At 49.8% G+C, this 25,228-nt stretch overlaps 1 protein-coding gene across 6 annotated transcripts in view; it reads right to left on the bottom strand.

Annotated features, from left to right (window-relative positions):
• FEZ1 (fasciculation and elongation protein zeta 1) overlaps positions 1-25,228 on the bottom strand; it is a 210,337-nt gene that overhangs the window by 57,956 nt on the left and 127,153 nt on the right. For 5 of the 6 annotated variants that reach the window (XM_014597850.3, XM_019492449.2, XM_059719843.1 and 2 more), the window contains one exon: positions 18,672-18,752. The exons of the other annotated variant lie outside the window; for it this stretch is intronic. In XM_014597850.3, coding sequence (XP_014453336.1) covers positions 18,672-18,752 — 81 coding nt within the window. The remainder of the gene's footprint in view (positions 1-18,671; positions 18,753-25,228) is intronic. 6 annotated transcript variants of the gene reach the window in all.

Here is a 25,228-nt window from a genome sequence, read left to right as displayed (position 1 = left end):
TGCAGGGCTTTTCACTTTTCATTGTTGAATTTTATTTGGTTGACTGTGAACCATTTCTCCAGTCTATCTAGTTCATTCTGGATCTTAGCCTTACCCTCCAGTCTCCAAACCAACTCAACTTTGTGTTATCCACATATTTGCAAAGCACATACTTGATCCCAGTGTCTAAACCATTAAGATGTTGAATAATATTGGATGCAGAAGAGACCCCCTCAGGAACCCCACTTGATACCTCCTCCCAACTAGACATTGAACTATTGATGACTATGCATTAAGCATAATGGTGCAACCTGTTATATATTCACCTTAATGTACTTTTGTCTAGTCTGTATTTCCTTAGCTTGTTAATGAGAATGGCATTGGAGAAAGGGTCAAAAAGCCTTGTTAACGTCAATATATCACACCCATTTCTCACATCCTAATGACAGGCTCTGTGGATGAGGGGACCAAGATCAAGTTTATTAGGCATGACTTCCTCTTGGCAAAACTATTCTGGCTGTTCTTGATCATTTTGTTCTCCTCTGGGGTCTTCATAATAGGTTCCTGCTCCATGATCTTTCCAAGTATTGAGGTAAGGCTGACTGGTCTGTAATTCCACAGAGCCTCTTCCTTCCCTTTCTTAAGGAAGAGCACTGTATTTGCTCTTTTCCAATCATCTTGGACCTCACCTGAACTCCACAGCTTCTCAAAGGGGACAGCTAATGGCTCTAAAATGATCTCTGCCAATCCCTTCACTACCCTAGGGTGCATCCCACCCTAGGCACTGCTCATTTGAAAGCATCTGGAATCTGTAAGTAATCCTTAACCAGTTCAGCCATTACTCTAGGCTGTTTGACTTCTTCCCTCTTTGATACCAGTTGCATTCTTAATTTGGTAGCTGCACCTACTTTTGAAGATTAAAGTAAAAAAGGTAATAAATATTTCAACCTTCTCTGCATCACTTGTAACTAGATTTGTTTTCTGTATACTGTAAGGGACCTACAGTTTCTTTGGTCTTCCTCAAACTCTTGACATACTTGCAGAAGCCCTTTTTATTGCCTTTTATGTTCCTTACCAGTTGCATCTCAAATCAAGCCTTGGCCTTTCTAATTTTCTCCCTGCATGTCACTGCTTCTCTGGTGGGTGTTACAGACTGTTGTACCAAACAGCTAATTGGCAACAGATCAGTTTTTAGAAAAAGTAGCAGCCTCTGTCCCTGGGGCTTCTCCCCTTGCTCCTCTGGGTTCTCTCCTACCTCCTGTCTCCTCCCACCTTGGAGCATTATTTACTTGTGGCTGCCTGTGCTGCCTGCCCCAAAAGAGCAAGCATGGAAGGGTTAACCTGCCTACCTGGCCTCCACTGCTGCTGGGCTGCTGCTCTTCTGGCCCAGACAGCACCAGCAGCAACAGTGGCTTCCACAAGCGGGGGGGGGGGGGGGGGGGGGGGGGGGCAGTGAACAGCAATTTGGGGTGCTCAGGGGGCAGTAGGCCCTATCTGGGTTAGTAGAGGAGGGGAGCAGGTGTGGTGTTTATCATAGGTGAAGAAAAAAAAAATTGGGGCATGCCCCCACCATGAGAAAGTCTGTGGGGGAAGGTGAAAGGGCCACAGGGGGGAGTGGCGTTGCCTGGTGCTGCACCGCACTGGCCCTGGCTGTATCCTGGCCCTGGCCGCACCAGCTCTGGCTGCCTCTCCACCCCGGCCCCGGTCCCAGCTGCCTTCCAGCCCTGGCCACACTGGCCCTGACTGCCTCCTGTCCCTGGCTGCACCAGCCCTGGCTGCCTTCCTGCCCTAGCCCTGGCTGCACCGGCTCCAACTGCCTCCCTGTCCCCATGTCCACCCCCATCCTCGACTGCCTCCCAGCCCAAGCTGCACTGGCCCCAACTGCCTCCCAGCCTCAGCCCGCACTGCCTCCCCACCCCATCCCCTGCCACACCACCCAGGGGAGCCAGAGAGGGGCCAGCCTCAGCTACGCCACTGGGCTAGAGGGGATGGAACCCCCAGAACCTCTGCACCCACCCCACCAGGCCCTACACAACCAGGGCAGGGTGGGGTGGGGCACGGGACAGAGCTGCGGTTCATCTCGGGGCATGGGGAGGGGTGGCAGCTCCCACCACTGCACATGGGGCAGGGCAGGCTGCCACTGTGGGCTGGAGCCAGGGCAGTGCCAGGCTCTTCCCAGCAGGGGGGGCATGCTGTGCTCTGGGTGGGTGGCAGTGACACTGGGAGCAGGCTCAGGTGGGCTACAATGAATCTTGGGGTGGCTGAAGCCCCCTCCCAGCACCACTGCCAACCACCCCACGTGTAGTCTTGCCCCCGCCCCTGCTGGGAAAAGCCTGGCCTCAGCCCACAGTGGCAGCACACCCTGCCCTGCACAAATCCAGGGGAATGCACTCCCCATGCCTCCTGGGGTGTGCGTAACACCCTAGCCTCACCTCCCAGATTATCTGCTTGGGCCTCAGTCCTGCCCAGAGTATCTGCCCATCCTCAAACCCTAGCCCCACTCCCTCCATCACCACTGCCTGCATGCCCCTCCCCACTCCTGCTGCACCCACAGGAAGCCTGCAGCTGAGCTGCCTTATGGCTCTACCACTGCCCTGCATTGGGGGGGTGGGGGCATTAGCCCCCCCCCCCCCCCTTCTGCTGCCTATGGTGTTTATGCTAAGGTATAGCCTAAGGTGGTATAACCTTAGTGCAACATGAGCTGGGTAGCATGGATGAGAAATAATCCTGCCCTGGACTGGCATAACTGAGCAGCATAACAAGTGCATAAAACCAGTTTCAGGTGTTAATGTGTGGACAAATCCAGGGGTTAAGAGCTCCAAGAACTGCCCAAAATTACTGTGTAAGAAAGCCCTCTGGTCGCACAGGTCTCAAGGGCCTGTAACAGCCTTAACTACAGCCTTCCATCTTCTCCTATCTTGTACAATCTCCCTCCACCTTGTTGCACCTTCAGCTACGTCCCAGGTCTTGGAGCCTAACCAAAGGTTCACTGAGGTCAGTGGACAGCTATCTATAACTTCAGTGGTTTTTGGACATGCCCTAATTTAAGGGTCAGCAACCTCTAGCCAATGGGCTAGATCCAGCTTGCAGATCCATTCTAACTGGTCTATGGATCCAGGGCTTCTTTTATGTTTTGGAGAGGTTGGGGGGGGGGGGGGGGGAAGGGGAGCTAATCTGCACAGTAGCTGAGTGGTGGGGAGAAGGAGTGGCAGCATTGGCCAGCTTGCAAGGACCAGCCTGCTTCAGACTTAAGTTCTATAACTTCAGAGTTCTGCTCCTAAAGCACTGCCAACCCCTGTCCTAATGCAGTGCCTGCAGAATTCTGCAATGAAGAGTTCTATTGAAATCTGAATGAAAAACTCATTTCAACTTCTGCTGGTATCTCAAAAAAATTAGGATTACTTTTATATAGCAGTAAAGCAGGTTTGCTGTACAGTAACTAACAGGTTACTCATGCACAAATAATATGCATTTGGTTAATGCACATTCTATACCTTACGGATATTACAAAAATTATTTACATTAAATTTAAAGAAGTTTTTAAAACTGAGATCAGGACAGGGTAAGATCTCAGTTTTTCCCAAGGACTGAACTTTATTCATTTATTTGTTTATTTGTTCAATTCATATGCCACCCTTCCCAAACAAATAAAAACACTTCAAGGGGACCTACAATAAATTAACAGACTATAAAGAACAAAACAACTTAAATGAGGGGCAATGTCAATGAAGAATCAAGTGGCCTGAGTATTCAAGCAACAAGCCCTATCAAGATTTACATCACACGTTAATTCTACGTTCAGCACACATTTTACAATACAATCTGAAATGACATAATCATGTATTATTTTCCAAGTAAATCAGCATGATATATATTTCATAGCCTTGCATATACAGATGGAGTTTCAGTTAAAGCATTTTTTGGTCATTTCCACTTGTAACCCTGGGGAGTGACACTATCCATGTCCTAACCTGAACAGTGGGATCCTGCAGTACCCAGTAGCCACTAGCCCTGCTCAGCTCTCTAGGTAGCTACTGCAGGGTCCCTGAGCGCATAGCCTCCCCTGACAACCAAAACAACCTTGCAGACCGTTATAAAACTGTTAACAGAACTGAATTATTTCCAGGATAACATATAACAAATAAAATTAAAAAAAAATAATGTTACCCAACATAAGTCAGCAATGGTGGCTGAAGGATTAATGCTTCTCTGATACACCTTATACCAGGGGAAGGCATACAGATTATCCATACTAAATAAGGAACCAATAAATAAATAAATTGATACACCAACTAATAAACCATCAAGAACTTATTTAAACACTTAGTCTATAATTTGTAAGCTCAAGGATAACTATGGTGGCCCTGTGTATGCTGCCCCCTAGGCTTGGTTCCTCAGGGGGCAGGACTGCTTCTGTGTCCCTTGCACAGGAGCCATGGGTGGGTCCCCACTGCTGGTGTTCCTCTCATGAGCTTCAGGAGTCAGTGAGGCAGGCGGTGGCTCCTACCCTGCGATCCCTGCAAGAGAGCTTATTCCTGCCCAGACCCTCATCTCCATGAGCCACAGGAAGCAGGGTCTGGGCTGCAGGTTCTAGCAGTAACCCCTGAACAGGACACCCACCCACCACCCAGCAACTGCAGACCCCCTCCCTGGACCCTGACTGCCACTAGGACTTCTGGTGGCCTATAACAGTCCCCTGTCCCTTCTAGCCCAGTGCTCCCTCTGGTACACTGAGCCTGCCCCTACCCCGTTTGCCTTCTCACTCACAGAAAAAAACAGGGCAGTCTCCAATTGGTTCTGCATACCCTCCTCTTGGTGCTCAGCCAGGCCACACAAGGGCTTGTAGGAGGGTCTTCTCAGGCTCAGGGTCTCCTTACTGGCAGGTCCTCTTTGGTGCTGCCCTGGCAAGGCTCCAAAGGGGAAAGAGATGGAAGAAAGGATAGTGGTTTCCCTCTCCAGTGTAGCCTCTGGATGTAAGTTCTGCAGGGCTCTGATATGGGCTCTCTGATGAACGGTTTTGGTGAGGTCCTTTTCCTGACCTCGAACCTGTCTCCCCCTTTCTTCTCTTACTTTTTTTCTCCTCCCCAGTCAAAACTGCACCCCTTTAAACAAGTCCTCTCAGCCAATCCCAGGCTAGGACTCTTCTCAGGCTTTTTGCTAATGTTCCTCTCATTCAAAACCCCTGCTGAGGTTACATCACTCCTCCCACTTCAAAGACGGCTGCCTCCAAAGCAGCTTCACATGTCCTTAGTGTAGATGGGGTCCCCAACTAGGACAAACTCTCTCTCTCCTCATACACTCTCTCTCTGCAGGGCAGCCCTTCCTATCCCTTCAGTTGGATACAGTTTTAATGCTGCTGCATCCTTCCCCACATTGAGGTTCACCATCTCAGTGAACCAGGCTGGATCAGCCACTTAGTGGACAGGTCTCCACCTCTTTGCCATTGAAGTACTGTTTCCCAGAGCATCATACACCAGCCATGATACTTCTTTCCTTATTCAAATTGGCTGGGGTGTATTGTGCATTATTTCTTTAGGGCTAACTTCTTCAGGATCATCCAGACCCCAACCCTGACTACGTGGTAACTCTGGCACCTGTTCCCAATCAATATTGCCCTCTTGTTCCCCACAGGTCCTGCTTCCAGTAGGACTTGATGAGATTCCTGAAATGTTCTGAACTGGGTTACTACCCTCCCCCCATCAGGGGGACACAGCTGGGATGGGTCCCACACTGGGGTCTACAGACCCCGGTACCTAGGTCTAGCCTTTTGCAATAGTCCTTTTCAGACTCACTGTTGGGCTCATGCCAGTGCCCAATGGGCTCATGGACTTCCTGCTTTGCACAATGGGTTGACTGCCTTGTTGTACTTCTTCGTGGAGACTTGTGGACCCCTTCTTTTGTCAACAGGGGTCCCACAAACTCTCCTACCAGAAGGAGTGAGTTGTGTATGGAGTGTATGGTCTTTTCTGGGCCACTTCCACTTTCCGCCTGTATTTTGTAGACTGCTAGGTCCCCAAGTTGTCTTTCAGTAACATAAGGGGTGGGGTGCATAAGGGGGGGGGATCAGCAATTTTGTTTCCCTATTCCCCCAAGGTTCCTTAGTAGCACTGTATCTCTGACCTGCAGGCCTTGCAGGTGCGCTTGAAGGCCAGACCTCTGCTTGTGCTGAGCTTTGTTTTGATGGGCGGCTTCCATTGCCAGCTGGTATGCCCACTGCAGTCTCTCTCTCAGCTTTTGAGCATACTGCCCATACAATACAGACTCATCGTGGTCTTTGGCAACCCCAAAGCAGAGGTCTATCAGTAGTCGAGGTTCTCTGCCAAACATGAGCAAACAGGGGCTGGTTCTGATGGCATCATTTCTGGTAGTGTTGTACGTGTGCACCAAAACCACTAGGTATTGGCTCCACTGATGTTTCTGCTGTTCCTTGGTGTACCTAACATATTAAGGAGAGTCCGGTTAAACCTCTCTGGCCGAGGGCCCCCTAGTGAATGATAGGGAGTGGTCTGTGACTTCTGGATGCCAGCTATCTGGAAAATGCCTCTTAATAGGTGACTTTCAAAGTTTCAGCCTTGTTCTGAGTGGATCCACTTGGGAAGGCCGTATACCACAAAGTACTTTTTCCAGCAAACCTTTGCCACAGCGGTGGCCCTTTGGTCCCTGGTGGGGGTAGGCCTGGGCATACCTGGTAAAATAATCTGAGACTACAAGTACACTGCTGATGTTTTTGTGATCAGTTTCAATAGTTAGAAAGTCAATACACACCAGCTCCAAGGGCTTTGAACTGCAGATGGTGTGTAGATAAGCCATCCTAACCAGCAGAGTTTTCCACTGCACCCAGTATGCACAAGTTTTGCATTTTCTTCAGACATCTCCAGCCATTCCAGGTCAATAAAATTGGTCCCGAACCAACAATAGGGTTTGCTCAACTCCAAGGTGTCCAAGGTGTCAGGATATTACCATGTACAGATGTGGGCCTTTGCGTCCCATTGACGTTCAGTGGCCTTCCTCTTCCCCCAAGGCCAGTGCCAATCAACTTAACTGGGTCGGTCTTCCTCACTATTATCTCACCTGTCACAATGTTGATGACTTAATTAACAGGGAAGGGGTGATGACTCTCTGGCCCAGGGCAGACCATCATTTGCCCTGTGTCAGACCAGGTATATACAACAAAACCAAAAAAAAGTCTTAGCAAATGAAATAACTACAAGCCACTTGCCATCTGTCTGTTGGTGCTTCTCCCAGCTTCAGGGGACTCAGATGCAGGCTCTCACTCCCCGTGTCCTTACTCCATGAGCGCTTGATGGCCAGAGCTGCAATCAAGTGTTTCCTTTTTTTTTCCTTCAGTAATTGATAGTGTGCTGGCTTAATTGACCATACGCGATGACCAATTACTGCAGAAGCATTTTTTTCCCCTTAGGCATGGGAGCTCCTCTGAGCTCTAAAGACCCTGCAGGTTTCTTGCCCCGTTTCCGGGGACTTCAGTTCTGGGCAGCAGACAGGAATTCACTCTATTCACTCTAGAAGAGAGTGATGCCCCATCACTCTCTTCTACTGTCCATCTTTGTCCCTTCTCCCGGGACCAGAAATAACCCTGGGCTGCTTAATGAGCCCAATCCACTTCACCTGGCGAAGTGATAAAATGGTGCTGGGGGGAATTGGGAGCTCCCATTGGAGTGTGGCCATGCCGCCATGGCTGGGCAAACTCCCCTGGGCCGGGGTCTGCTCTAGGTATGTAATCTTGACCTTTTCACACAAGGTTGTTGTGCAATGCTCTCAATGCCAGTGCCCAGTATTGTGAGGCAGCACCAGTTGCTTTTGTGTGCTCCCATCAGGGGTGATTACTACTCAGTACAGCACTCCCTCTATGACCTTTAGTTGGGAACATTTGCAGAGGAGGTGTTGGCCATGAAGTGTTTAAGACTTGAATTCCTTTTACAGATTCCCCCCCCCCCCCTTTTTCCTAAGATTTCTTGTATGTCAGTCAGCTTCTTGAGCTCGCCGCCATACCACAGCATTGATAGCAATTGATCTAGCATCACATAACCCACTGTGGCCCATGGAACAATTTCTGGCAGTAGGCCCAGAACTTCTGCTGCATATTCAGGTAGACTCTCTGCCTTAGATGTTCTTCTTTCCTCTAAACCACAGGTGTTCCACACCTCATCCACTGTCACCATTTTCTTTCCCTGCTTATGGGGTTGTCATGATAAGGCACCTATGTTTTTTTCTCCCAGCTCTATAATGCAAGCTGAAATTGTAATCAGTCAATGCTACTACCCAGCGGTGCCCTGTTGCGTGCAGCTTCGCACTTGTTAGCACATAAGTTAGTGGATTGTTATCAATCCAAACTTCAAATTGGTCCCATACAGATAGTCCTTGAATTTGCCAGTCACAGCCCACTTGAATGTGAGAAACTCTAGCTTGTATGTCAGGTACTAGGTTTCAATGTCTACTAGACCTTGGCTAGCAAAAGCAATTGGTTTTAACTTGCCTTGGTGCTCTTGGTATGGCACAGCCCCCAGCCCCTCAAGGCTGGCATCTGTATGTAATACAAACAGCCACCGCAGGTCCACATAAACTAACACTGGGACTTGTGTCAAACTCCTGATGAGGGCTCTGAGAACCCGCTCACACTTTTCATCCTATCACAGTCCAAATAACTCTAGTGAGTCCCACCAACCCAGGGACCTGTCTGCTCTTGCCCTAAACAAAGCTCCCTTGCCATGGATCCAGCTCCCTTTAGCCTGATGGCCCTGAGTGAGGTCATTTAGGGGTTTTGCCAGTCTGGCATAGTTCTGAACTAACCATCTATACTACCCAGAAAACTCCAAGAATCGCATAAGTTCCTGTAAGTTTTTTGACTTTGGCCCCATTGCCATGACATTGATATTATCTGTACTGACTCCCTCTTGGGACACTATATGTCCAATGTATTTGACCAAAGTCTGGCAAAATTGGCACTTGTTTAGGGTAAGCTTGAGTCCAGCAGCTTTTAACCGATTCTGCACTTTTAACAGTTGTTCTTTGTGCTCCTCTAGCATCTCCCAAATACTATGAGGTCATCCAGGTATACCAATACCTGGGTCATGTTCATGTCTGCCACTACCTTTTCCATTATCCGCTGAAAAGTAGCAGGGGCACCGGAAATCCCCTGGGGCATCTGCTCGAATTGATAAGACCCTATTTGGCAGATAAAGGCCATTTTCTGTTTATCCTCTTGCAACGGTGTAATTTGGTAATGACCACTCTGCAGATTAAGCACCAAGAACCACTGGCTTTCTAACAGGTGATCACGTGCATCTTGCACTCAGGGAATGGTGTACTGGTCCACCGTGGTGGAACTGTTGAGGGTTCGATAGGTGATGCACATGCAAATTTTGCCAGATCTTTTTCACACTACCACAACTGGGGTAGTGTATGAGCTACATGTCTCAGAGATGATGCCATGGTCCAAGTATTTCAGGAGGTGGTGCCTCATGCCTGCCATCTCTGAAAGGGCAATTCATCGAGGGTGCTCCTGAAATGGTCATGTGTCTTGAAGCCAAACTGAATACTCCACTCCCTTAGCCAGCCCAACATCCCACTCATGCACAGAGATTACATTTCCTTGAGCGTTTAGCTTTTATGCAGTCGTGTCTTCCAAGCAGCCAGCACCAGGGAGCGCCCAAAATTGAACTTTGCAGGGTCCACAATCTGGGTCAGTGAAGACAGCTACCTCTGCTTCAACCAATTCAGATACACATTGCCCTGGCTTCACTGTGATGACTTTTCACATTGGGTTCACTACTAATACAGCCATTAAAGATGAAGCTTGCTGTCCAATATTGACTACCCCACTGAGAACCAGCATCTGCCTTAAGGGCACAGGTATCTTGGGTGGTTCTACCACAGCCAGCTTCTCACGATGGGTTTGGCAATGCCCTTAGGGGCAGTGAGTAAAAACTGGCTGCCACAGGCAGGCACCTTTTCTGGAGTCTCACATGTATAATAAAAAGCTCCCAGCCTTGATCCACTGACGTGCCCCAGTGCAAAAGGTGTGTATGGGCACAGCCATTAAGTACTGCTTTCCTGCAGCTTGCTGGCAATATCACGCTAGTACCTGGAACAAACTGGAATTGGTTTACACAGCAATACACTTTTGTCCCTTTATCACAACAGGGACCTCCACACTAGGCGCCACTAGTCCTGTGGGAATCCGGGCTGCAGTTCCAGGTTCATCGGAGTCCAGGGGAGCTGAGATTCAGGTTGGCTCCTTCCCTGGACCTCAATGTCAGGTTCCACTGGCATCTCAACAACCAACACTCATGGTGGGGCATGGAGCCATGGCCAATCCCTGGGCTGGCATCTGTGTTACAGCTTTGATGAATGCTTTTATGGCTTGTAGGCTTTCAGCCTCCCTGATTTCCTGAAGCAACTGCCCAAACATAGGGGGATCCTCTCTCCTTCCAGTGAGGTTGAGTTGCTCATCATAAGGTCTCTCTACCTGGAGCTACTGCAAGTGAGCCTTGCCAGCCATCTCCCAAGTGAGTCCTCCTTGGACCACTGGCTGCTCTAGTACTTCCTCTAACCACAGGATGTAGGCTGAGGTGGGTGGTTTCCCCTTTTATTTGGTATGTCCTGTTAAATTCCAGAAATAAAGCCTTTGTTTGCACTTATTTTCCGAAAACACTAGACAGGAGTTCAAGACACTGAAGAATGGATATGTTGGAGTTTTCCTGCTTAATCATTCATACCACTTCAAAATCCAGATCTCAGTCTCTCCAGCAATTGCCTCTTCTCTTCTGAGACTGCCCATGAGGCCAAAGTCTCTGTCACATGGGAATGCCATGCCTTGAAAATCTCTTCCCCTAGAAGTGGGCCCTTCCCTGAAAATATGCAAAGCCTCTTGGAGGCAACCAACTCAGGTGATGGCTGGAGGCCCTCCTTCAGGGATTTTCCCAATGTCTTCGTCGACTCTGAGCCTTGTGTTCCAGAGCCTATTCCACTCCCAGATGTGGTGGCTGGTGCAGGGCCTTAAGCTCCCCTAGGAGAGCATTCCTCAGATCCAGACCTACAGTCTGGGTGGGGCACAGCCCCCCTGTCCCCTAGAGTTATTATCCAGACTTCTTCATCTGTGACCTCCAGTACCCAGAGAATACATAGAGCATCCATTGCAATTGTCAGTTCACACACCACCATCTGACAGTCCCCTTTCTTATCAGGGCACACTCCCCTCAGATGTGACGTAGTCTAAGGTATTGAGAGAACCCTCCGAGCAGATCCTGAATGGCCTTTGCCAAAAGGTTCTTGGGGATATTGGTAATCAATATCCCCTGAGCACCCTTGCAGCTCCATGCACCCCTGCAGAAGCTCTGCCATGGCCATAACAATTGGGACCTTTTACACCAATACTCCAACAATGAGGTGAAAACAATTTGGAAATAAAACAAAACAAAAACAAACAAACAAAACCCCCACAGGCCTGCTGCAAGGTGGGGGAGACCATCAAGAATTTATTTAAACACTTAGTCTATAAGTTTATGTTTAAGGGTAACTATGGTGACCCTGTGTATGCTGTTCCCTAGGCTTGGTTTCTCAGGGAGTGGAACTGCTTCCGTGTCCCTCACGTGGGAGCCATGGGTGGGTCCCCGCTGCTGGCATCCCTCTCATGAATTTCAGGGGCTGGGCTGCAGGTTCTAGCAGTTCCCCCTGAGCACCCTCACATCACCCAGCAAATGCAGCCCCCTCCCTGGGCCTTGCCTGCAACCTGGGCTTCTGGTGCAATGCAACATCCCCTTGGTCCCTCTAGCCCAGTGTTCCCTCCATCACACTGAACCTGCCCCTCACTCACAGAGAAAACCAGGGCAGTCTCCCACTGGTTCTGTATCCCCTTCCTGCCTTGGTGCCCACCCACACAATACAGGGGCTTGTAGGAAGGTCTTCCCAGGCTTGGGGTCTCCTGACAGGCAGGTCCTCTTTGGTGCCTGCCCAGGCAGGGCTCCAAAAGGGGAAGAGGAAAAAAGGACAGCTGTTTCCCTTTCTAGTGTAGCTTCTGGCTGCTAGTTCTGCAGGGCTGACTGGGGCTCTCTGAGGGATGGCTGTGGTAAGGTCCTTTTCCTGGCCTCCAACCTGTCTCCCCCTCTCTCCATCTTCCTTTTGTTCTCCTCCCCATGCCCTTTGTGTAGATGGGATCCTCACTGGGACCAATTCTCTGTCCTCACACACTCCCCCTGTAGGCATCCCTTCCTATCCCTTCAGGTGGGTACAATTTTAAGGCTGCTATATACTTGAACTGATTTTATTATCTCTGGTATTTATTTAAATAATTTTGTTATGACAATGCTCTGTACACTTTGGTTCCATGCAGTAGCACATTATACCTTAACTCCAGTCAGGAGAATGAAACAATTTACTATGTAGCAGATACACAAGGAAACAGATATTATGTTAGTGGTTGTTTACTGTCACATTATGGTGCAGTTTTAGAGAATGATATCCATATATATCTGCGGGATATAAAAAAAAAGAAATTCTGAAAAGTAGCTAGAAGATGGTATGATTTTAGTTACTTGAGTGTTCCCATTCTAATTTTCTTTTTTTGTCTAGTGTCTAGTTCAGAAGTCAGATTCCCCAGTGTACTTTGTACTGCCTTGTGTGCACCTGTGCAAAGTGAATGATCAATGTGCATAAAATATTATTGGGTTGCTGGGTGTAGCTGTGTTGGTCTAAGAACATAGGCAGACAAGGTTCTTTGGGTAAATGTGCTTTTATTAGATGAACTAAATTGTTGCAAGCTTTGGGGCACAAACATCCTTCTTCAGGCACAGCAAGAGTCTGTTGGCGTTTTGTGTGCTCTCCTGGGTAGAAACCAAAATGCAGGTGTGTGAAAATGCAAATGCATGGCAGTGAGGGTCAGATGAAATGGGAGACAATAGGTGTGAGATAGGTGGAAAGGAGGAAGGGGGAACATTGAACTGGTGAAAAAATGTAGCTGTTAAAATATAGACAGGTTACCTGGAGTTATTGGATGCAGGAAGGTTATAATGTGCCATAAATCCAATGTCTATATTTAGTCCATGACTTTTTGTATCCAGTACATTTATGAAGTGAAGTTCATAAACTCATCTGTGAAAGGTGTTTTGTAAAATCTGTTTGAAGATTAGAACTGAGAGATTGGAGAGAGAATGGCTGTCTTGTGAGAAGTGTGCACCCACAGGTAATTGGATATTTTTTATTCTGATAGATTTTCAGTGTGCATTAATTCTAGTATGTAGTTGTGTTTCCACAAACAAGGAAACCCAGGCAGATCTATAATATCGAACCATGGAACCATAACTGAGGAAATATTAGGTTTCATTAAATCCATCCTAAAACCTCCTGTCACCCAAAGACTGAGTTTTGTCCAAGACACAACAGACTTGCTATGAAAACTTAAAAATGTAGACCACCTTCCCCAGTGATACTGTCCTAGCCACCATGGAGGTTACCAACTTATACAGCAATATCCCACACCAGAATGGCATCTGAGCCTGCCTTGCATATCTATGTTTTTAAGTTTTCATAGAAAGTCTGTTGTGTCTTGGACAAAACTCAGTCTTTGGGTGACAAGACATTTAGGATGGATTTGATGAAACCTAATATTTCCTCAATTATGGTTCCATGGTTGGATATTATAGATCTGTCTAGTTTTTATTGTTTGTGGATCTTAGGAGGCATGTAAAAAGTCTATGGATTGGGTATTGTGAGATCAAGTTTTGAAGAGTTCTTGTAGTTCAGATGGAATGATTTGATGGTGGTTTTGAGTTAAGGTGAAAAGAGGAGTTGGATCTTCCTCTACTTTTTTTGTAGTAGGTGGTGTCAGAGAGTTGTCTGTTGGCTTCTTTTATGTAGTCTTCATGGTTAAGAATAGCTACAGTTCCTCCTTTATCTGCTGGTTTTATTATTTGGTGGTTGGATCTTAAAGATTACCTGGCCCTTCCCTCCGAGAGGGAGAGGTTGTTATAGTGGTGACTTACCATCCTTCCCAGGAACCCACATGGAAAATTCTCAAACAATTGCAACCTATACTAGAAGACTGTCACGGCGGGGTCCTACAGGAGGGCCGTGATCTCCTCAAGGCCCCCTTCCCATGCCAAGTTGGCCCAAGGGCACCCTCAAATTCTCGCCCGCCACATCTTTGATGACACCATATATTTGGGAGGCTGCCTTTTTCGCCCTCTTGGTCACTTCTCGCTGGTTACTCAGACCCCATGGTTTCCCGGACCCCTTGTGGATCCCGCTCTACAATGGGTGCTTCAGGGGCACCCTAGCCTTATGGGCTATGCGTGGCTCCAACCACCCCTTTACCATGCCCCAAGCCTCACAGCTGGAATAGACGTTGTTCGGTCTGGGTCTACACCCTCTCTGGCGCTCGGACTTTCTGCAGACCTGTCTCTCTCTGGTACTTCTCAAAGCGCTGCCCTCTCTCCGGGCCTCCTCCGTAATGCTGCCCCCTTCCCTGGGGCTCCTCCGTAATGCTGCCCCCTTCCCTGGGGCTCACCACGCCTGTGCTGGGGCTTTTCAGCAACGCCCCCTTTCTAGGGCTTCTCAGCAATGCCCCCTCGCTCTCTGGGGCTCTTCCACAATGCTGCCCCCTTCTCTCTGGGCCTTCTCAGTAATGCTGCCCCCTTCCCTGGGGCTCACCACAATGCTGCCCCCTTCTCCGGGGCTCACCACGCCTGCACTGGGGCTTCTTAGCAATGCCCCCTCTCTGGGGCTTCTCAACTGTCCCCTCTCTGGGGCTGGGGTCAGTGCCCCCGACTGCTGCACCCTCACTGGCGCTGGGGTCCCCTATGAGGCCTCCTCCAACCCCTAGTAGCCTCACCCAAACCACCAGTGACAAACAGCAACACAAACACAAGCCCCTTGGCTATAACAAACTGAAGCAGCCCGGCTATAACCGTGTTCAAGCCTACCAGGGATACTTCATCCTGCCGCAGTGACAGATGCTGCTCCTGCATTCAGGCTTCTCCTCTCTTCCATGGCAGAGAGCTCCTTCCTCCTGGGCTGCTGGCAGGAAACTGCTTTCTGGCCTCATCCCCTAGTTGATAAGGGAGCCAGGGCCTGCCCCTTTCAATCAGCTGACCGCTGGCAGGTGCGATTGCTTGCTAGCTCCAGATGCCCTGGCAACTGGCAGCTGGGCTCATCACTTACTGCTAGGGCTCTTTCCCCAGCAGCCTCCCCTCTTTAGGAGCAGAGCACCTCTGTGCTCTGCAACAAAGACAACCAATTTTTTTAAGGGATCATTCCAGAAACACCCATCCTAGCCTTTAAATAAGCACCAAAGCTCACCAATCTCACTGCCAGAAGCAAAATTCCTATGGCCCAAAGCACACCAAATGGATCCAGGCCATGCCGGGACAAAAAGAAGTAAAACTTGCCAAAACATCTTGACCACTTCCACAATAACTGCGCCCCACAACAGAACCATCACCATTCCTGGATCTTATACCTGCACCTCCAGATATGTTATATATCTTATCCAGGGCACTAAATTCCCTGATGGAAAATATGTAGGAGAAACCAAACAACAACTGTGTACTAGAATGAGTGCACACTGAAAATCTATCAAAGACAAAAAATATCCAATTACCTATGGGTGCACCTCTCTCATAAGAAAACCACTCTCTCTCCAATCTCTAGGTAAACTCTCTCTTAAAGATTAGAACCAAAATACCTTTTGCAGATGATTCTATGAACTTCATAAATGTACTGGATACAAAAAAAAAAAAAAAATTACAGACTAAATATAGGCATTGGATTTGTGGCATGTTATAACCTGCCTGCCTTCTAATAACCCCAGATAACCTGTCTACATTTTACCAGCTACATTTTATCACTAGTTCAACATTCCCCCTCGCCCCCACCTCCCAGTCTCAGACCTATTGTTTCTGATTCCCTCTGATCATCACTGCCATGAATTTGCATTTTCACAGACCTGCATTTTGCATTTTGGCTTCTATTCTACTCAAGAGAGCACAAAAACACCAACAGACTCCCCTTGTGCCAGAAGAAGGGTATTTGTGCCCAAAAGTTTGTAAAGAGCATTTTTTTCCAATGATTTAGTTGGTCTAATAAAAGATATCACATGTACCCAAGGAACCTTATCTGCCTAAAATATTAGTGTTTACTGAATTAGCACTTATTTTGCATTTAAAAAAAGTGGGCCCCTGAATGGCCAGCTTTTCTGAAGAATGAAAAACTGAAAAAAACCCTGAATGTCTTAGACAAGTGCTTGCTGTATTTTGCACAGCTTTGGCACCAAAGCAAATAGGAGAAAGATGACAAATTATCTGGGCAAACAGGGTATAAAATATGACTAAAGTTGTGTACAGATTTTATGTTGGGCCTTTGCACAGGCATGAATTTCATTGTGAATGAGGAAGCAGTATTGAGGAAATAGTACTCTGAAATCATGTTATGAAGATCATATGATGCAGATTTGAAGGCTACCTTAATATATAACTATCACGGTGGGGTCCTAAAGGAGGGCCGTGATCTCCTTAAGGCCCCTTCCCATGCCAAGTTGGCCCAAGGGCATCCTCGGTTTCTCGCCCGCCATGTCTTTGATGTTAAAATATGTTAGGGAGGCTGCCTTTTTATGCCCTCTTGGTCACTTCTTGTTGTAGTCTCTGCCTGTGGACTCCCTTACCCCTCGTGGGTCCTGCTCTACAAATGGGTGCTTCTGGGGCACCCTAGCCTTAGGGGCTATGTGTGGCTCCAACCACCCCTTTCACCATGTCCCAAGCCTTGCAGATGGAATAGATGTTGTTTGGTCTCTCTCTGGGGGCTCCTCTGTAAGGCCGCCCTCTCTCTGGGGGCTCCTCTGTAATACTGTCCCCTTCTCCAGGGTTCGCCGCAATGCTGCTCCCTTCTCTGGGGCTCACCACAATGCTACCCCCTTCTCTGGGGCTCACCCTGCCCGCACTGGGACTTCTCAACTGCCCCTCTCTGGGGATGGGGTCAATGTACCCCAGATGCTGCGCCCTCACTGGCGCTGGGGCCCACACACTCCACTGTAAGTCCCCTATGAGGCCTCCTCCATCCCCTGATAGCCTCACCTAAACCACCGGTGTAACAACAGAAACAAACACAAGCCCCTAGGCTATAACATAACTTAAAGCCACCCGGCTAAAACCACATTGCTCAGACATCCTAGAGCTGCCATCCTTTACCCGGCTTGGGCTGTACCTGCAGTCAGGCTTCATCTCACATCTTTGCTCAGGGAGCTCCTTTGTCCCCAGCTGCTGGCAAGGCACTGCTAGCCTGGCCTCAGCCCCTGGGCTTTATAAGGGCCAGACCCTGCCCCTTCCAGTCAGCTGACCTTCCCTGGTTGCCCCGGCAACCCTCAGCTGGGCTCCTTATTCACTCAGTTTCTCCTCCTCAGGAGCAGGGCACCTAAGTGCTCTGCGACAATAACATTTTCTTACTTCTGAGTTTTTAACTAACCAATCAAAGAAGAGACAGTAAGTAGAAACACCTATAGCTTAACGTTATGATTTACATTAGTTTTTCATGTTCCATGTACTTTTTATTCAGACTATGATTTCTTTTCAATCTTCTAGTAATCTTCAATCTTCTATTCCATGTGGATATTATTAAGAATTTAACACCGCTTTTGGTTAATGAAACATTTTCCAAGAAAGTTCCCTATTTGTATACATTCACCAGATGCTTTATGAATTATTTTCAGACATACAATAATTATTAACTCTTAATTTCAATTATTTGACATTTCTTTTGTGTGATGGGTAATCCAAGTTGCACACTTCTGCTTCCAGGGTTTTTTTAAAAGTACATAATTAATAGTTCCTAGAAAATAAAAACCATAAGCATTCTAACATAGATTAATTAGAAAAAATAGTAATGTATGTTACACTGTGAATGCATCTACATGTTCCCATTTACTGTGCAGTAACCAAATTTACTGTGCAGTATGGGTGTGCATCTACACATACACACCTATACCAGTAAATATGACAACTTATGCTGACTTGAGCATGAATTTGGTACCTGTATCATGCAAGTATCAAATTTATGTCATATTAGTTACAGTGCAAATAACACGTGTAGATGTGTTATTGCACAGTGACCCAGGGGTCCCCCCTGCTGGATCTGTTCAGCCACTAGGGGGACAGCCTGAGCCCAGCCACAGGGCTCCTGGCTGGCTGCCTCTCTTGGCTTCAATTTGGGAGTAAAGTTAGTCCTAAATGCTGGCAGCCAGTGGCTGAAGGCTGGAGTTCCCCCTGGTGGCCACAGGGGCACATGGCAGGCTGCTCTGACGTGGGACTAAATTTAGTCCTAGGTTGCCTGCATGTGTAGATGCCAGCCTATTCTCACTTACTGAGCAGTAATTTACTGCACAGTAAATTTAAACTGGAGTAAATACATCTGTAGACATGGCCTGTGCGAATGATTGGGACAGAGTACCTTTTGGGTCTCTTGAATAACATGAAAAAACCCAACACACTAGAATCATCACAAACCAAACTTAGAGCTTTCATTTCTAAATATACTTATAAATCAAGTGGTTTAGTACAAATCAACTGTATTAATAATCCTATTTTCTTCTTTTAATTAAATAGATCATTAGAGCTATATATTTTTATTTAGTACAAATTTCATGCATCCATTTCTGTGACGTGCATCCATGCAGGGTAAAGTGCACAAACCTGTTTATCATTCCCTGGGTTCCCAAATGTCTGCCGAATACCAGTCTGCAAGATATTCGATATTCCTTCCATGCTGAATCGCTGCATAGGAAAGCGAAAAGAAACTGATTTACTTGGAGCTAGAATAATGGCAAAGAAGTTACTCTTCAGGTTGAATATATATATTTTTCTTATTCTAAGGAGTGCTTTAATCAGTAAATCAGTCTCCGCTTCTCAGTAACATTATATTCCTTGCAGCATATTTGCAGAAGTGAATAGGTTAGAAAATTTTTGCCTTTTACCATACTCCCCTGAATCAGTATCTCATCATCCAAATTACTTATCATTGTATTCACTTTTCTTTAATTTTTATGAGCTTCTCTTTATCCTGCCTAAGACAGTATGGGTGCACCCACACATGCAGGCACGTGCACTTGCAGCAGCTCAAATTTTTACCTCAGCATACATGCCCAGACAAGCACTTTGGTGTGGGGCAAGTTGTGCCACATGGGTCAAAATAACCCTGCCCAGCTCCTCCTGGATCTGCTGCCAGGGGAAGCTAGAGCCACACATGAAGTATAAAAACCTAGAGCCAGGGTTTTTAAAAACCAATGAGTCCACCAGTATAAAAACCTGCCCTGTTCTGGCCACAAAAGTATAAAAAGCTTCCCTGGGAAGTAGCTCAGGGCTACATGCTCTGAGGAGCTTCTGAGAGGAAGTTGGCCACGCCTGTTCCTGCTCCAGGCTGCTGCTCTTACTCCTGTTCTTCAGCTGGGGGTGCATTTTTGTGGGGCCAGGGCTATGGACAGGGACAGGCTGAGTGGGTTTGTTGGCTGGTGTAGTAGACCTGGTCCCCTCAGGCGCTGGTGATAGTTAAAAATATAGTTAAGACTGGGGGGTGAGGCCCTTGCCCTTCCCACCCCCAGCTGCTGCTACTGCTGTTGCTGTTGCCACATTCCCCCTTGGGGGTGGGGGATCCTCTGCCACATGTTGCTGCCCCCCACCCTGGGGTTGGCATCACATCCCTACTGTACTGCACCACACCCCAGCACTGCACCCCAGCTTCTGCACTCCTGTTCTGGCCTGCTGCCCAGCCTGCTGCCAAGCCATGGCCAGAGGGCAGCCCAGGGAGAGGGATTGTGTTGCCTGTGGGCCCCTCCCTAATCACCACTGCCAGTGCCTAACGGTGCCTTGCGTGCCCCAGTTGCCTCAGGCATACCACCCCTGCCTTCACCTTCATCTGAAACACACCTTGGGTGGCTGACCTGGATGGCTGCTACTGCAGCCGCTGCTGCTGCCTGTGCTGCCACTGCCTCTCCCCACCTCAGGTGGGGGCGGTCCCTGCTGCACTGCCTTGCACCGCACTTGTACTGGATTACTTCCTTAATTGACTGTTTGCTCCTGCACTCCCTCACAGCTGCCTCACTGCATCTGATCCTGTGCATTGTTTCCTGCCTGCTGCCCTTCTGCTGAGTGCCTGGCTGGAGGCCTAAGGGGCTCCTGGACTAAGCTTCAACAAACAAAGGCTCTCCACTGCTCCAGCCATCTTTTACGTCAGACTCAGCAGCCTCCGCTGTGTGTTTTGCCGTTGTGTGGTGAGTCCTGCGGTCCACTCCCCCTGCCCTGGTATTTGTTGTGTGGCTGAGTAAGCCAGCTCAACTCTCCCCAGCCCTTGTATGTGTGCGTGTATGTCCCACCTTCCCTGGGCATAGCCCACCTGGTTCCCTGTGGGGCTGTAACTCATTGAGCTTTAACGCCCCCACCTTCCATCTCCCCTCCACCCCCTCAACCCTCCTCCACCCCCTCCTCCACCACAGCTGCAGCCTGGATTCACTAGCCCTTGTGTTTTTTTGTTTTTCTTTTACTGGTTTTCCACTCCCTTATGTGAAACAATGGCAGGGCAGGAGCTTTCTCATGGTGGGGTTGATGCCCCTGCAGAGCTTCCTGCAGCCTCTGTTGTAGGGTCAGATTCCAGCCAGGTCCCTGAGGTGGGGAGCATGTCCCTACAAGCCTCACCCTAGGGCCAGAGTCCAACCGACCTCCCCCCTCCTGGGGGCAGACAAGCCTGTAAACCCCACTGCAGGACTCCAACAGGGAGGCAGGAGGTCTCTCCCAGCTGCCCCCTGCAGAGGAGCTCCCAAGTCCCCCCCCACAATCACGTATCCAGGGCAAGGGCAATGAGAAGGACTCCTCTTCAGCCTCTTCCGCAGCTGGGGGTGGGAAGGGCAAGGGCCTTGCTCCCCAGTCTTAACTATATTCTTATCTATCACCGGCACCTGAGGGGACCAGGTGTGCTACACCAGCCAACACACGCACTCAGCCTGTCCCTGTCCATAGCCCTGGCCCCACAAAAATGCCCCCCCAGCTGTAGAACCATAGCTATGCATAGGCAACTGCAGGCAACCCACACCTGTAGGGCCTGGACCCTCCACCACTGGCCCTTCCAGCTCAGATGGCCAGGCCCCCTTTCCAGCACTTACCCGCAGGCATGGGGTGAAGTGCCAACTACCTGAGTAGGAGGACCTGCATTTTAAGACCTAGATGCAGGCCCTGGCTCGGGTGGTGGGGGCCCAAAACCATGGCGGCCTCCTGCTTCCATGGCAAGGGTTTTTTTTCCTTGCCTCAGAGGCCACCACACAAAAGGCGATGGAGAGGGGGCTCATGATGGAAGGTAAATACATCCCCCTCCCCCAAACCAGCATGCAGGGGAAAGGATGACCCATATTTCAAGGACCTCCCCAGCTGTGCATGACAGCCCACCCCCAGTAAAGATGAAATGGATAATCCCAGTGGAGGAGGCCCTCGGGGCTGCTGGCCAGTCTCAAGCAGGAGCCAGGGCCTTCCCCCCAAGATTATGGATGCTGAGACTCAGGCTGAAACTGACCCAACAGCAGGTCTGGTAGTGGATCCCTCCCCCTCCAATGACCTGGGGTAGACCAAGGCCCTGGGGCTCACCCACTGAGTCCTGAGGGGGGAGATACTCTCTCCCAGAACCATGAGGCAGGCACTGATACTACCCTGGTGCCTGATGTGTCTCCTCCTCCCCTCCCAGAATAGCCTTGCTACCAGCCCGCCCTGTGGTGCCACCACAGAGCGGGTCAAAGTGGGGTCCCCTGACCAACAGATTTGTCTTGTTGGGGACCCTGTGCAGACCCCCTTGGGTTCTGGCCCTGCCCTGCCATCTTGTGAGGGAGTCCCACCCCCACCCTCACCCCTGCACCTGTCCCAAGGCACTGCAGAGCTCTCCCAATCCCTACCTGAATCTGGGGCCTTAGTGGACCGAGAGGTTCAGACAGTGTCCAAGGAGCTCACTGAGCCTCAGGACCAGGAAGAGGATGCCCGTGAACTGGCAGTCTGTGGAACCTGTAGACCTCTCGGTCCTGGTGGTCCCCAGCAGTGAGCTACTTGCATTCCTTGATCTCAAATCCACCTGGCAGTCCACCTGCAAGGTGCAGCTGGCCTTGGACTGCTGGGGAGATTTTAACAGCACCCTCAACATTGTGTGGGCACTGGTAGGGGAAGGCAAGGGACCCAAGTAATGTAAAACCTGGATCTATAGGTGGGCTTGCAGTTTTGTAGATGTCCTCTATGCTTATGGGAGGGTGCTGCATGAGCCGGCGGGCCCCACGTCAGGTGTTGTGATGCATGAGGCCCCTGGTGATCCATGCCCCCAGCCATCAGGTCATTTAAGATCATGACTCTCAATGTCCATGGCTGCAGGAAAGGTCTCCAGGGATCAATCCTCATGAGTGCCTGATCCTTAGCAGGGACTTTAACATCACCCTGGGCATGCGAGATCAGTCAGGCAGGGAGCAGAACCAGGCCACCATAAGCATCCTCAGGGAGATCCTGATGGAATACTCCCTGGTGGACATCTAGCACACTTATAACCCTGACGGCCCCCCTGCCTTCACCTACGTGAGGGTGGGGGAGGAGCAGGCATGCCACTCCCAGTTGGACCAAATGTATATCTCATTACCCAAGCCCACTCCTCCGGTATCCATCCAACCCCCTTCAGTGATCACTACCTTGTCTGGGCCCAGGTTACGCTGGGGCCCGAGCATTTGGTGTTGACCTACTGGCATTTTAATGCCAGCCTGCTGGAGGACATGGACTTCAGGAAGGCCTTACGTGAAGTCTGGTTGGCCTCACAGGAACAACGGGCAGCTTTCCCCTTGGGTTGGAGATGGAGGGATGTGGGAAAAGTGTGCATCCAGCTCTTCTGCCACAGTTACACTCCGAGCTGCACCTGGAGCAGCTTGAGTGGGAAGTGCTGGAGCTAGAGAGGTGCCTGGCTGCTGATTCAACCAACCCGTCCCCCTGCAGAGAGTGTTGGGAAAGGTGGGAAGAGCTTCACACTCTGGACAACCACTGCACCTGCACTGCATTTGTCTGCTCACACATCCAGCTCCTTTGGGAGATAAACTATGGCTCCCATTTCTTCTATGCCCTGCAGAAGAGGCAGGGTGCCAAGAATTACATCCTCCTCATGGATCCAGATGAGATGCGCCAGCATGAAGAGCCCTTCTCCCTGGATCTGACCAACACTGAAGCCTGTTGGACCCTGTGGGAGGGACTCCCGCAGGTCAGCGCAGGGGACCAAGACCGGCTGGAGGCTCCTCCCACCCTGACAGAGTTCTCAGCCACCCTCTGTCTAATGCCTAACAACAAGGCACTGGGCATTGATGGGTTGACTGTGGAGTTCCACCTGGCCTTCTGGGATATCCTCACCCCAAATTTTGCTGTGGTCTGGGTCAAATCCGATGGAAGTCAGGAGGTCCCTTTGTCATGCTGGAGGGCCATGTTGACCCTCCTGGCAAAGAAGGGGGATTCCTGCGACCTGAGGAACTTGTGTCCTGTGTCCCTCCTCTGCATGGACTACAAGGTGGCAGTGAGGGCCATCTTGCTGTGCCTGTGGTCTGTGCTGGCAAACGTGATCCATCCCAACCAGACATACACGGTGACCGGACGTTCCATCTTCGACAACTTGTACCTGGTTTGGGACATCCTGGAGCTAGTGCACAGGGAGGGCCTGTCTTTCGCCCTCCTTCCTCTGAACCAGGAGAAGGCATTCAACAGGGTGGATCACAGGTATGTCACAGGCTCACTGGGGGCCTTTGGCTTTGGGCCCTACTTCGTGCAGACCCTTCAGGTCTGTACACCTCTGCAGAGTGTTTGGTCTTGGCCTGTAGGGCTTCTCCCTGCAAGACCTGCGAGGGTTTCCAGAGTTCTACCAAGACCTCCTCCAGGCCTGGAGGCTGGTCTCCGCCTCCAGGTTCCCTGCAACACTCACCCAGGGCACTGACCTGCTCATTGAGTCCCTCCTCTGGAACCCCCAACTGGAGGTACTGACGGCGGAGGCATCCCAGTTGAAAAGGAAGCTGGTCCTGGGTGGTGTCACTCATATCGAAGACCTCCTGGACTATGATAAGCAGGTGTGGGTGGATCCCACTGAGCTGGCAGCGCGTAGGTTTACTGATGATGTGTGTGACCTGCCACATATTCCAGGAGGTGAAATTTGCCTTGCCTTCCAATGCCCTTGCCTTTGTTGTCCAGGTCCTACATGACGGCGGTCCCTTCCCCTCTCCCCCATGTCCTCCAGCCCACTGGGGTTTCTTGTGTAGTCGGCACTTTGTCCAGCTTTGTGGTGCTCCCAGCTCCACCACCTGAGCCAGCTGGGGGACACCAAACTAGACCGCTTCTCCACCATCCATCGCCACCACCTCTACGTGCTCATGTGCCTCATGATCCACCATGCTGTCCTTGTGTCCTGCCCAGACACCAAGTGGCAAGATCTGTTCAGTGATAGCATAGCTGGGGCACCCCAGTGGCTGAACCTGTACTTTACTGTCATCCCATGAGCCACTGGGGAGCTCAGCTGGTGGCTCCTCCATGGAGCCATGGCCATGGGCATGTATGTGGTGACCTTTACCAACTCCCTGGTCTCCAGCCCCTTCTGCAGACAGAGGGGGAGACCCTGGCACACATGATGCTCGAATGCACCAGGCTTCAGCCCCTCCACCTCCACCTCTGGAACCTCCTCCTGAGGTTCTGAATAAATTTTATCCCACACATTTTTATTTTTGGAAAGCCCATCCATGTCCCCATCAAGTCCCAGGACCTCCTGATCAACCTCCTCCTGGCCCTGGCCAAGTGGGCCCTGTACATGACCAGGAACAAGGCTCTGGCTGGGAAGGTACCCAGGGACTGTGAGACCACATTCGTCTCACTGGTCTGAACATGTTTCCAGGCAGAGCACCAGTAGGCAGTGTCCACCAGCTCCTTAGACACCTTTGAGAACCAGTAGATGTGGCCCTGGGGCTCTGCTTGGTATCCCCCACACGAGCAATAATTTTCACATTTTGACCCTTTGACCCTCACATCACTTGTGTCCTGTTTTTTGCCTTGGTTGTCCCAAGAATTCTGTTGTGTCATCTATCCATTGGCCCCATACAGTAGGGACTACTAGTTAGCCAGGTGGGCCTCAGGGCCCATGATAATTGTGTGATACAAACAGTCAGGAGCTTCTGGGGCTGGGGAGCTCTGCTCAGTGTCCCCCTCAGGAGCACTCATTTTCA

This window comes from Alligator mississippiensis, chromosome 16 (assembly GCF_030867095.1).
Source record: "Alligator mississippiensis isolate rAllMis1 chromosome 16, rAllMis1, whole genome shotgun sequence".
In the NCBI taxonomy this organism is placed as follows: domain Eukaryota; kingdom Metazoa; phylum Chordata; order Crocodylia; family Alligatoridae; genus Alligator; species Alligator mississippiensis.
The sequence above is the reverse complement of the archived record's forward strand: the minus strand, read 5'-3'. Positions and strand labels throughout refer to the sequence as shown.